We start from the raw sequence: 14,493 nt of genomic DNA on the forward strand, positions 1-14,493 counted from the left end.
TGCCATGTACACATGGCATAAGTGGCTGAAGCAAACCAAAGAAACTGGCACTGAATTTGCCTGTGTGCTGAACAATCACTTAGCTTTATTAGGCCTCCCTGAAGTTCCTCACACTTTATCTAGACTTGACTAACCTAAATAGTTTTGTATCATCTGCTAGATTTTCCACCTTTCTATTCACACCTTTTCCCAAATAATTAGTAAATGTATTAAACAATGCAGGCTAAGTACCAAACCTTGGAGACCACCCCGCTCCACACACATTTAACATTTTTGCCATGTTGAAAATTCACTGTCTGTTCCTATTCTGTTTTGTCTCTTACCCATTTCCATTAAAGGAAAAAACTTGTTAAAATAGAGTTGCTATATATATATATAAGCCTTTTATATAGAGAGAGCCTTTGTTTTTATGGGATTTATAAAACAATATATATAAACCTCATAAAAACAAAGGCTCTCCCCTAAGCAAGGAATGAAAATCTAGATTATTGACAACTCACTCATTGGCATTCTTGATAGCCTCGAAGATAAAGACATAACTGTATATGATGGCAATCAGAAGAATGAAGAAGACAAAGCAGAAGAGGAGCATTGTATAGGCATGGACTGATGGGGTAAAGATCACATAGTCCCAGGAACAGGAAGTCAACAAACCCTCAGGAACATAAGCACCTAGGAAGAGAGAAAGAAAAAAACACATGAGCCATGAAAAGATTTGTATTGGGCATTCTGTGAAGGAACAAGTGGAGAAAGAATTCAGCATATCCCTGGGATTTGAAAAAGATCAAACCTAGCTCTGTTGGTAGAGAGAAGATGGTTAATAAGGGCACCTGTTTCTTGTTTTAAAGCACTTCTTACCATTACTGATTCCACAGCTCTATAGGTTCTTAGAATTTAATAGATCTAATGAATCAATCTTTAAACTAATAAAATAATGATTATTTTTCATTCCAGCCTTCAGACCTGATGCAAAGCCCACTTTAGTCAATGGGACTCTTTCCATTAACTTCACTGGGCTTTGGATCAGACCCATGTTTCTAAAATCATTAAAATGTCTCAATTTTTCTCTTAAATTATTACCTCTCTTGCTTGGGAGTGAAACGAAACTGACTATGCTAACCACTGCTCTTTTAAATTCTGCAGACAACAGAAGTTTACTGTGCAATTCCAATTAATTTTGCTGTGAAATAAACGTAAAAAACGCACATTCCTACCTGAAATAATAAATATTCTCCTTAGAGAAACTGTGTCAGACAGTTAAAGAATAAAGCAAATTCAACACCAAACTATTTTTAATCATTAATTTAATTTCCAGCATTTTTAATGCTAACTTCTGTGGAATCAGGTCTAGAAAACATTGCACCAAGTGCTATGCTCAGATATGTCTCATTATTGTATGAGACTCAGTATGATGAATACTATTAGAATCTAATTATAAGACAGCAATTATAGTACCCTTCAAGTAATTATTCTGCCTCATCACATTAAGGTTCTCTCATCTAAGAGTATTTGTCATATTACTCTCTTGAAATTCTCTCATTAAGCTAAAAGAAAAGGAGTACTTGTGGCACCTTAGAGACTAACAAATTTATTTGAGCATAAGCTTTCGTGAGCTACAGCTCACTTCATCGGATGCATTCACCCGATGAAGTGAGCTGTAGCTCACGAAAGCTTATGCTCAAATAAATTTGTTAGTCTCTAAGGTGCCAGAAGTACTCCTTTTCTTTTTGTGAATACAGACTAACATGGCTGCTACTCTGAAACCTCTCATTAAGCTAAAAGCCATAATGTTAAACAGCTGGAATTTACCAGCTATGCATGCTACACATTTGGGGGGAGAAAAAAATGAATAACAAAAATAACTCAATAATATCTGACCCTGTTGCAACAGCCTGGTAGGCAAGTGAGAAAGTGCTACTTTCTCACTTCAATTTAACCCTACCTTGCCCCACCAATGGGGACCAGGCCTGCTCCAGGGGTGGGTAATGTTGGAGCTTAGGCAATTAACTGGTAGGTTCAAGTTCGTCCTACTGTAGGTTAATGCTGACTGTAAGTTGGTGGTCTGAGTGAAACAAGTTAATGGTATTAGTCTAGTTTCTAACAGAGAAACAGAAATACTCCTATCTCAGCCAATGGTAAGGGCCAAATTTTCAATTTGTCAAGATGTGAAATACGAACACATACCAATTTACACACACAAAATTAACATGTGCAAAAAAATCAGCTACCTAATTACTACTACCTGTCATCCTTTGTTAAGATGTCAAGGGCTAAATGGGCATAGAGAGTACACAACATTCTTACCTCTAGAATTGGTCCCTCCCAATCGGGTTGAGGCACATTGTAGGGGTGTGGAAAATTACACTCTTGCTGCCCATACTGTACCGCTTTAAGGTATAAATAGAGGAATTCAGGTTCCACAGGCTGTCATTCTGAGCACTGAAAATCATTTTGAAAACTTAAAAACTGTGCTTATCTGTCCCCTTTAGTTTTTATTTTTCAACTCTGCTTGATTGTAGAAGCTTATGCACTAATAGGGAAGCCTGTTTTGCATTATTTTTTGCCCTTTATTTTATGTTTTTTATTCAGCATGCTAATGAGATTCCCTGCAAAAGTGTCAAAGTAAGATAATTAAATGTGATATGTGCACTACAATCTTTTCTGCTGATTAAACTGCTTAAGACTCTTTAGCTATAAGCAATCTCCTTCACAGTGATTTCTTCAAATTTCATCCTAATATGTAAATTCTGTTTATTCATCCTTGTGTCTAATAGACCATTCTTTAATCCCCCCATTTTCTCCTGGTATCAGAAAATAGACTTGAATTCTATCTCACTTACTCCATCCGAAGAAGGGTGGGAGGCTCCAAGCCAAAGAGTACAGCCAGACTCCTAGAAGGATTATCAAAACCTTCTTCTTGGACATCACCACAATGGAGGCCAGTGGTCGTGTGATCACAAAATATCTGTCCAGTGCGATTGCCATCAATGTGATCATGGATGTAATGCCAAAAAGGGATCCACAGAAGGCATACAGTTCACAACCTTTCAATGGAGAGTACAATAGGGTTAACCAACAGTTTTAACCATCCATGCTGGTTATAGAGTATTCCTGGGAGACCACTTATCCTGTGGCCTTAAGCTAGTAACACATTACCTAATTACTTTCAGAACTCTTAAGGCAACAGGAAGTTCACTTTTCCAGCAGCAATATACTTTCCAACTGTGGGCTGTCCTTGCTAATTATATTATTCATGGATGTAAACTTCAAAGATTTACCTTCCTTTATTACTCAAGACAGTGACTTAATATATATTCACTTAACATCCACTTTTCAACTTCTGAAGTTTCTAGTGGGAGCATTTTAGAGATCGCATGGCAGCTCATTTAGCTTTCATTGTACTCTAACTCCCATGGAAAGACCTATTTTAGTTAAAAGTATTTTTATAGTTACTCAGATACCATGGAGAACTCATATCCCAAGATGAGGTCAGCATAGTTTCAATAAATAATTCAGACAATGGATTGGTTGTCAGCTGTTTACTTTAATTATTTGCTATTTGTGGAACATGATTGGTCACAGTTTGTCTTCTGCTATTGGACAGAAAGATAGAAATCTTTAAAATAAGAGAATAATTAATGATGAATGGGAATTAAAATGTAAATTCGTGAACTGTTTGAGATGCACCAACTTTTTCATTAATATCTGCAATTATACAAATAGTACAACACCCATAGAGCACATACTCATTAATATATTCAAAAGTCTGCTTTTAATTGTTCAGCCAGCTCTAGAGATTAGACAGTTTATACATCTGTGTATAGTCTTTTCAGTTTTGTAACATGAAGAACTGCAGAAACAAGCATTTGTTATTATCTACTTAATTTAATGAGCAAGTCAACAATAACCAACATTTCAATACTATTCCTCTTGTTCACCTGCCCCACCACATACATGCAAGATATAATTGCAGCAAGAGAAAGAGTAGCCCCTGCATGGAAAGAGTCAAATAGTGGGATTCACAAAGGTATTTAGGTACCTAACTCTCATTGATTTCAATGGGAGTTAGGCACTTACATACCTTTGTGAATCCCACCTGAAGAGTCTTTATTCCACAGATTTGCTTAGGCCGTATAACAGATGGGCCCCATCAGACTGGCTGTATGATCTGTATATTTGTCTCATACACAGAGAGTGAAATCCTGGCTCCACTGAACTCATTGGGAGATTAGCCATTGATTTATAAGGAGCTAGGATTTCACCTTAAATCTGAATCTCTGGTGTGGATAGGCAGGGGGAAGGGAGAGCTCAGTGAAGCAGCACATAGCTTTGAGCCTGTGGAGAATCAGGGATGGGTCATTGGAAAGGATAGTTGGACAAGGTTTAAGAGGCAAGGATTAGACACTGAAAGTAGACAGTTTAAAATAAAAAGGTAATTGACACACATTAAAAAACAAGTGGGGGAGGGGGAGAAAGGACCAGGGGTGGATAGTTCATATGTATATTTAAATAAACCAAATCATGTTCCATTTCCTATCCAGATCACTTTCCTTGATGTTGTATCCCCTTCACCCACCTTTTGTCTGGCTTTCTCTTTATAGATTATAAGCTCTTTGAGGCAGGGTCTGTGTTTTCCTGTATGCCTCTCTTTCACTTAGCATATTTTGGGCACTGCTGTCACATAAACAACAGTAACTCATGTTTGATGAGAGATGTTTGGTAATTTAGACCCAATGTGTGAAATACAAAGCATATTCACTGACCACACTGAGAATATTTCGTTTATATTTACATTGTAAAAACTTACATTTATTGTCAGGCTTTCTAGCAGCAGAAATATCAAGATAAAAATTCCATATTCAAGTTAATTAGTGCCAGTGGCAGATGGTATGCTGGGAGTAGGTGCTCCTGGGCCTTATTCCTCTCTTTTTTAAATTCAGGTGCGAGATGATTGTGAGTGAATGCGAGCAGTGAGAGAGTATGTTTGTTTATCAAACATTATAGAAGACCTTTTTCTATCTCACTATTCTCACAAATGGAAAAGGAGGACTTGTGGCATCTTAGAGACTAACAAATTTATTTGAGCATTTCACAAAAGCTAATGCTCAAATAAATTTGTTAGTCTCTAAGGTGCCACAAGTCTTCCTTTTTCTTTTGCGAATACAGACTAACATGGCTGCTACTCTGAAAACTATTCTCGCAGTAATGGTATAGATTTAGTGATGTAAATATATTTATAACAAACAGAAACTACATTAGAAGAAAGTAATTTAGGTTGCAAAGTCAAGCACTCAAAAGTTAGGAAATACCAGATTTATGGTTTCCCATGCAAACTTGATTTCCCCTCTTGTACATCCAATATTTGCACTGAAGAAGACAAACGTTCTAGAGAAAAAAAAGTACGTGATCATGTAATTAAAATTATATTATAATGCACATGCACAAAGGGGCTCACTTTTAAGGTCACACAGATAATCATAAATCTGGCATTTCTTAACTTTTTAATGCTTGACTTTACAAACTAAATATCCTTCTTTTAATGTAGTTTTTAGTGTAATTTCCTCTGGGTTTTTTAAAGGACAAAGATAAAAACAGATTCTGATTTTTGCATCTGTATCAACTCCTTATCATACACCTGACCAAAATTCAAAATCAAACTCATTGAAAACTGTCAAGTTTCAGCTGTTATCATATCTATTCCACTAAAATATAAATAAGTCCAAGTACAGACCCACGCTTGTTCTAAACCTTTTGACAAACTTGAACTAAGTCATGAATGCTCAACAAAACTTGAAACCAGGCAGGTTTTATGTGCTTTCAGCTTTAGTAACTATAGTTTTGCATAGCTTTGATACTTATATTTGTCAATTATTAACTTGAAGTCATTACCATGGACAACAAACTAAATTATCTGCCAGGAGATATATGTACAAACCTTTCTTGCCAAAAATCCAATGCTTGTGGAGACTGGTAGTGAAGAAAATTGGAGCCTGTATGATGGACATTAGGAAGTCGCTAATAGCTAGATTAATGATGAACATGTTGGCTGGAGTTCGAAGACTCTTACTCCTACAGAGAAGAGATCAGAAGGAACATTGCTAAGTGCTGATCTGTGGGTAATTATGCTATTACTCTTTGCTGTATTAGTGTTATTGTAGCCATGATGGCCCCAGGATATTAGAGACACGGGGTGGGTGAGGCAATACCTTTTATTGGACCAACTTTTACTGGTTAGAGAGACAACCTGTTGAGCTTACACAGATTTCTTCTTCATGAACCAAAGAAGAGCTGTGTGTAGCTCGAAAGCTTGTCTCTCTCACCAACAGAAGTTGGTCCAATAAAATATATTATCTCACCCACCTTGGCTCTCTATTGCTCTTTGCTGTGAACATTGGCAGCTTCACAAATATCAAAGTGTAGAATATGTCAAGCTACATCAAACTGGCTTCTGATTTTCCTGAAGAGAGAAGCTAAATGAGACACCATCATTTTAATAGCAAACTCCTTACACTTCTTTGTCCCTTAGTAGAGGATATGAATTGGTTTTGATAACCAGCTCAGAAACAGGAATAGAATTGTTCTCTGAATACTTTGACCCACTGCACCTTGTGTCCATGATTAACAGGAAATTAAAGTTGATGTACTCTATGGATTTTCTGGATCTGGGTCACGCAGAGCTGAGGGGATATTTTCCACTGCTGATGAGATTAACAGCAACTTCCAAATATGGGGATTAAGGAGGCTGACTTTATACCACATGCAGCATTTTATTTTATCTCAACTCCTCTCCATGACAGGCAGTTCACTGCACCAGGCACTGAGTTTGAAGGGACCTATTGCCATACTTATTACATCCCCCCCTCCATAAATTATTCACGCAAACATAAAATAGAGTGTCCTGTAGTGTTTTTGTACAAACTTATTTGCTATTGAGAGTTCTTAATATCAGTACTTAATGATTCTGATTCTTTATTCTGTTTGAAATTGTGACACTTTATCTAATGTCTCTACAGCTGCTTTCCTGAGTTTTCAGTCTCAGACACAATTGGCCAGATAATATGTTGCACCTCCTAAGAGCTGTAGCATAGAAGATGCATTCTAGGAGGATCAGTGTGTAGGGCAAATATTCTGTTTTGCCCCCAGTGTAACTTAGAGCTGTCCCAGGGGCACACATCATTTCAGTCACTCCCCTCCAGCCCCTGACAATCTTTATGCATTACAAGGCTGTCTCAAGAGATTCTGTTCTCCTAGAGAAACTGGCAGATGTTCCCTGTACCAGCCCACAATCACCAATTTTAAAGCACTGTTGCAATTGCAGTGTTAGGGGCAGCAAAATACTCAGTAACTGTTTACAAACTAACTCCTTTAGGCAGTTGGTGGTTTGTTATTGCTATGCAACTACTGATACCGCATCAATGGTGGGTATGTGTAGTGTCAGTGCACCCCCAGCTCTGCAGTTCTACTCTAGTCTCCCCACCCATCTCAACATTTTTAGATAACTCCCGGGAGAGACACAGCCAGCCCCACACCTGTCCTCTACCATAGATACAGCTGTTGCTGCCAGATTTCCTGCTGAGCTGCCTCTTCCAGAGTGAGACACACCAGGGTACTGCTCTAGGCTTCTCCCAACTGCCGCTGTATTCTTCCCCCACCCTGTTGAGGCTGTATGGTAGCATCTTCCTGAGTGGGCAGGCCAAGTCTCAAACACCACAGAAGGGTCAATATCTGATATAAATGCTCTTGTTCAGCCTAGCTCAGTCAGCAGCGTATCAGTCTCATAATCTGAAGTTCCTGAGTTTTGTCCTCCAGAGGACACATACGAGAGGATTACAAAATGGCCCCTTCTGAGCTTATAGTTTATGAAACTGAAAATATTAGATGGGGGGGGTCGTAGTTCAGGGCAACTGCACCTGTATTCTCTTTCTATGGTCCATCGAGAGCATCCCTAGGCTTATGGCTCCCCAGGCATCTCCTCACTTGGGTGGAGATCTGTGTCTCTGTCCTATCTGACCAGGGTGTTTCCAGGCTGAAGTGTTATTCCCATCAGAAGACAGGCTGTCTAAGCAGACCTGCTTGCTTTCTCTTCATAGACTAATCACGGTGAATTGCCCACTGTTATAAGTTATCACATAGCTCTTTTTGAGCAAGCACAGTTTGTTCGTCAGAGAAGAGCATTATAGAGAAAACATTAAAAACAATAAAAGAACCTACATGCATGCTAAAAGTTCACCAGAGATCACCCCTTCAACATGGCCTCTGGCAGGAGCAGTCCTTGAAAGCCCTACCCAAAGGTTTTCATGTGGTTTCTACTTCATCACTCACAGTCTTATGGGGCCTTAATAGGCCAAAGTCCTTCCAAGCCTTCCCTAAGGATTGGGGACGTCTATGGATCAGAAGTCCTGTCCATTTGCTGGATCTAAACAAAAACCCCTGAGTCAGTTTATCACCAGGTTATTATCCCAACGTCCTTTCTTTATCCATTGGTCTCTAGAATCCAGCCTGAACCTTTGAAGAGACTGTGAATAGGTAACAGGCCTTCAAAGGGCTGATATCCAGAGGAATTACATTAGCATAAACCCTCCACCTAGAGAAGTTACATACAATCTCACAATAACACATAAACAATTGCATTTTAAATACAATGGTTCCCAAATGTATTCAGCTTAATTAAATAAGGTTTAACTTAATTCAATAAGGTTTATCCAGGATATTGCATAACTATCACAGGGAGTTGTAACAAAAATCTGAGAGATTGGTTTGGGATACTTGCACTATCAAAACCACTAGCAGCCAATTATACCTCACCTTTCATTAAGGCCTATTTCATATGCAAGATAAGAAATACAAGGTCATGGATCTGGGTTACTTTGATGCACAGCTCATTAGTTTGCATTAGTATAATCATAATGATAATGTTCCTGTACCACATTTCCGTAACACAATCCCACCAGTATTAAAGTCTATCCACAGGAATATTTAAGACACACAGAATAAATGAGATGTATATATACCTGCAGAAAGCATAGATGACCAGGAAGTTACCCAGCGTTCCGGTGATCCCCACCACCAGAATGACAGTTCCAATTGTGTAGTGGGCATGGTTTGGAACATCCAAGTGTAGGGAAGGCACGAGGAACATCTTGCACTGTCATTTCCTGCAGAACAAGCAGGAATTCATAAATGCACAGTGGTACTTAACTGAATGTGCTAGCATCTGCTATTCTTCTGGGAGATGAGATGGATAAAGGAGGTTAAAAGCTGGATAAAAATGAACACTTTGGAGTAAACTAATCCCTTTCAAATTACATTTATTTTTATTCCTCTTTTGCAAATAAACATGGCAGGCATGATTGTATGCAACGTTTGAGTCAAGGGCCATTTTTTGTTTTTACTATCAGTTTACTGTTTCAGAGATTGGAAAATCTAAAGGAGCAAACAAATACAAAACAAAATACATAATAGTTGACAGAAATATACTGGGACTCTATTGCATTTGACCTCAAGGAATGCTGTAAATAACATGTTCTGATCCGATGAGAATTTCAATGCCTGTGGTAAAGTTTGATTTCTATTATTTCTATTATTTCTTTAAATCATTGGCTAGTTTTCTAATAAATAAATATTACATATCTTTAGTAAAAATGGTAAGTCCAGTCAATAAACACTTGTTTATTCAAGCCTTTAATACAGTAGAAATCTGGTTTCTCCCATTGACTGAATTACTAATACCCTCATGACCTAATTACCTTGTAGTGTTGAACAACACTGTTCCTTACAGATTAAATTGAGGATTGAAAAAAACAAACAAACATTTTTTTAAACATTTGTGTTAGATACAAGTTCCATTTTTATTGTGGCCCCAACTTTGTGATTTAGACAATAAGATAACAGCTAAGAGGCATGGTGACCTGATATCAATGGAAGATGGAAGGGGAATGATGCCCAAACTGTCACCACCCTGCCCACTTTTGACATGCATATCCTGAGCATGCAACTTTCTATGGTCCTAATGGATCAGCACAATTCAGAGGCATAGGCAAGATACAGTCCTCCCATGCTAGCTAATTTGCAGGAAAATCCCAAATTCTACTACATGGGGACCTAACCTCTTTCAGACATAAACAAGTGAATGTCTAAATAATAGGAAAGGGTATTTTGCATCTCAGCATAGGTGAGGTCAAGAAATCTATTCCCCTGCAATAATTCTAATTCTCTCCAAAAGGAATTTAACTCTTGATGCCAGGACAAGCCACCACAGATGCCTATAGCCTTGCCACCAATTCTCGGTCCATGATGGTATATCCAGATTGAAAATATTGGCTTCACAGTCCAAGAGGTGCACATCACCTGGTCAAAAGAGCCCATAGCCATCATAGGTAATGCTCTTGTGATTCAGAATCAGAACCCTGGCCCCCAGATGAAGGAGCTAAAACTCATCAGTCCGTTAATATCTTTCTGCATCTATTCGACTGCCACTGATCTGCATGTGCAAATTAGTAGTAGCTCAGACCAAACTAATATGATCTCTGGAAAAAGCAAAGAGAAATCCTGTTTCATATGGATTAACGGCTCAGTTCTCTTGTCTACAACCAAGCTTTTTCCACTCTGAGATGCTGAACAATAACTTTGGGATGGTGAGGGTGCTATCATCACAGCTCATAATTCAAGGGAGTTAGCTGATGCCATCACATACCATGATTACTGAACTGCAAGAATCAGACTGGTCCCAAATAAAGCCCAGTTGAGATCCTTGCTGACATGCAGCTACCCACTTCTGAGCCCAGCACAGGATACCGACTATCCAGATCACAGCTTCCCCTGTGACCAGTCAGTAGCTGCCTCATGACTTTACTTGTTGATCTTGATCAGCTGGGGATCAGATGGTTGGATCAATTATCAGATCCAAGTGGGAAGAGTCATAAAAGGCTAGGAGAACCCCACTGGGGAAGAGTGTTGCAGGAGGGGGATTCTCTCCTATGACTAGTCCTGTAGGGATAGGACAGCATGAGAGAGACATGTGGCCATATTAAACCCCAGGCAGGTGGCCAGGAATTAGTCTGGAAATAAGGATCTACCTTGTGAAGAGCCAGACTGGTGGGGCTGGGGAACCCTGAGAATCAGTGATCTGTAAGAAAGCATAAAAGAACTAAGCCCAGAAAGGGTGGAAGACCCTTCTATTTTATGGACCATTGTTTACATCAATGCTCCGTCTGGGTACAGACAAGGGGCCAGAAGGTGCTGTGAGACAGAAGGGAGTGCTGTGTAGGCTGACCCTGCTGTTAATACAGATGATCCAAGCAAATCCCTGAGGGGAAAGGAAGGAAGGTATGAGCTCCCCACCCCCAGCAGTCATCTGCAGGATTGCCAACAAATTGAGAGGGAAGGGGTGTTCATTTCCTGTGCAGTACAAGAGCAGCCCAGACTAGTAGAAGCAGCTGGAAAACATGTCTCTAAATTGCCATGTTTAATGTTGCTAAAAGGGATATGGAAGAGGGTTTCAGCTCAGCTGGAGCATCTCCTACCAAGAATGCAGGAGAACGGATGGAAAGTAGGGTTCTCTAGAGTGTTGTGTGGTGTGGTGAGCGCAGAGATAGCAGTCTTCCCAGAAATGCAGAACAGACAACATGCATCTCGTGGCAAATGGGGGTGAGGTAGGGAGTGGTAGGAAGAGGCCTACTTCCAGCCAGCACTAGTGCCAGCTAATCCTAACATCCCTTATCTGTGCTAGAACTAACTGATAGCAGCCATCCTAATAAAGGAGGCCTGCCAGTGGATGAGGCAACTAGGACATGGGGTTGCCACATCTGAGGCAGAAAACTGCAACTCCCCCGTATTCCTCCCAGGCACCCAACTGATCCTCTCTTCTTCCCCTCTGTGGGACCCACTCCACACTTGCCAGGGCCCCCCCCCCCCGGGCTACACTGCATTATGCGGACCCTTGTCCAACCACGCATATCCCAGACTTCCTAGTGCCGACCCACAACCTGACAACTCTAAGTTTGTGCCTGGTAAAGGGGGAGGAAACTTGACTGTCCACCAGACATGACTGTCCAGAGGACAAAAACATAGGCCCATGGGATTGTGGGATACCTTTGGAGTATTCAGAGCATGAATCCCATTGGGCTGTGTCTACATTGCAGAGCAATAGGGCTAGAATCCTGGGTCCCAGCTTGATGCAGACTCAACTTTCCACCCTAGCGGGGTCCTGGGACCCTGGGTCTGAACCCTGGGTTAGAGCAATTTGGGATAGATAGAAGAGGGAGTTAGACTTGAGCCTCATTCCAAACCCTGGGCATACACTGCAGTGTCATACCCTATACTGCAATGTAAGCCCAGCCTCAGACTTGACCTAAAACTCCTTCTGTCTACATGCAAATCTCTTGCACTTGGATCTAGGGTCACAGGATCCCTGTGGGGGCTGAGGATCCGAGCCTGCATCAAACTGGGACCCAGAGTTTCAGCCCTATTGCTCTTTCAGTGTAGATGCCGCCCCACTAAACTCATGCTCTGGGAGTCCCCCAAAAGTATCCCACAGTCCCATGGGCCAATTTCCTTTGGCAATTCTTGGGATAGAGAGGACAATTGACTGTAGGGAAATGGAAACAGCCCCCCTTGGTGTAGTGCAGCAGTTTGGTGAGTCGGCATTTAACCCTTCTGACTGCCAAGGTGCAAATACCTCAGAGCCATCTGTGTTTGCAATGGAGACGGAAGAGAAGTCTTTTGGAAAGCGCACTGCTTCCTGTTTGTGGAAGTACAGGCAGATTTTGGTAAATCTCTGGTACGAGGCCTGCAAAACAGTGGACTTTAGTAAGAGCACCAAGAATGATCATGCATACCAGCAAATAGTGAAGAAGCTGGCAGCACTGAAAATTTACTGGAATGATGTGACCATAGCAAGGAGCAGATTAAGCAGCTGAAGACTGCATACAGGAAAACAAGACCCACACCTCAGGCAACTTGCTGACAGCATGTCCATTTTAGGAGTTTGAGGTACTCAATACTGGGTACTGCATAGAGCCAATGCTGGTGCTTGCTAACCTGCCCAGATGGGATGGTACTTTGCTGGCCCCCGAATCCAGCATGGGGACCGATGAGAGCCAGCAGCGGGTGCAGAGTGAGGCCAGCAAAATGACTCTGTTGTTGAAACTAGATCCAGAGGAGGCTTTGATATAGATGCAGCAGCAGCACATGGTGGGGCTGTACTCAGAGGAGCTGTTTGATGCCCCCCAAAGGACCCAAAGCTAAAGTTATTAGAAGCCCAAGCTAGCAGGGTATCTCTGCTAGTGGCAGATTGTATATCAGTGCCTTGGCTTCCCCCCCGTTACTTCGTGGAGTTCAAAATGGTGACCAGGAAATGCAAACAGTAAACACACCTTGAAAGTGAATTTTTACTGGGAAGGCACAGACTTTTGCTAGGGCATTCCTGTTTCTTAAAAACAGTAACCTTACATTGCCATGCCTGTACCTACGCCACTCTGTAACCACTCAGCAGCTGACGAACCACATGGAAACAGTGAACTGGGAGAGGGGGCAGTGTGTTCCATTTACAAATCGAGTCCATTTTAGTTAAATGGAGTCCATAGGTGACAAAATCGTTTGATATCCCTGTGTGGATATCTGCAAACTTGTCCTGAAGCAGGAACTCCAGATAGTTCGTCACATTTCAGGGAAGGACTTATTTTCCAGGCCCTCCTTAGTAGCTGACCGACCCACTCTGCCCATAGATGTGCCGTCACTTTACGTTTGAATACTTCGGTTTCACACACTGCAGGTTTCCCACCAACAGCTTGGAATAACATCGCCCTTTGCCAACTGGGCCCCACAAGAACTGTTAAGTCCTCCAAAATGTGGAAGGCCTAAAATGATAGAAAAAGCTTTTATGACATGGCCACTGACTCCGCCCCTCCCCCCTGCTCAACCCCAAGTAATTCTGCAATTTTTAGGGGAAAAGAAAACAGCTTTGAATTTTAAAACTTACCATTGTCTCTGCACTTATTTTGCTGTGACTAATCAGTCCATGTCCAGGGAGCTTCTGTGGTCTGAAGCATCCCACTCAGAAACTATTAAAGTTCAGTCTTGAAAAGTAACATTTTATGCCCTTGAAGTTTCACAAGGACTTGTTCTGTGCTCCTTCTCTGGGGTATTTAAGGCTATAACCCTCTGTGTCTTGTCCTGTTCCAGGCCCCTCAATCTCTCCTGGCTGCAGCATCTCCACAGCTCACCCGCAGTTCAGTGCACGCTTGTCCCCAGGTACCTTCACAGACCATTCCAAGAGAAAGCATTTCCATGATGAATTTATGGTTGAAGTTCTGGACAGGGCCAATGTATAGGTCCAGCACCAAAGACAAAGGGAATTACAGCCAGAGGAAAGGCAGGTTGGCTGCACAGTTTGAGGACAGGGTTTCAGCATAGGAGCAGGCACTTGCTTCACAGTTCCTGGAACAGGAACAGCGGCTAAGGGAGGGGGACAGAGCTCAGCAGAAAGGATTGCTT

The 14,493-nt window shown here is 41.2% G+C and overlaps 1 protein-coding gene across 1 annotated transcript in view; it reads right to left on the bottom strand.

The window, feature by feature from the left end:
- The window catches only part of OPN4 (opsin 4), a 40,700-nt gene that overhangs the window by 18,086 nt on the left and 8,121 nt on the right, over positions 1–14,493 (bottom strand). The window contains 5 exon segments of the mRNA XM_038410610.2: positions 501–672; positions 2,841–3,044; positions 5,936–6,069; positions 9,012–9,115; positions 9,117–9,155. Of these exon segments, the coding sequence (XP_038266538.2) occupies positions 501–672; positions 2,841–3,044; positions 5,936–6,069; positions 9,012–9,115; positions 9,117–9,155 (653 nt within the window).

Source organism: Dermochelys coriacea, chromosome 7 (assembly GCF_009764565.3).
Source record: "Dermochelys coriacea isolate rDerCor1 chromosome 7, rDerCor1.pri.v4, whole genome shotgun sequence".
In the NCBI taxonomy this organism is placed as follows: Eukaryota; Metazoa; Chordata; order Testudines; family Dermochelyidae; genus Dermochelys; species Dermochelys coriacea.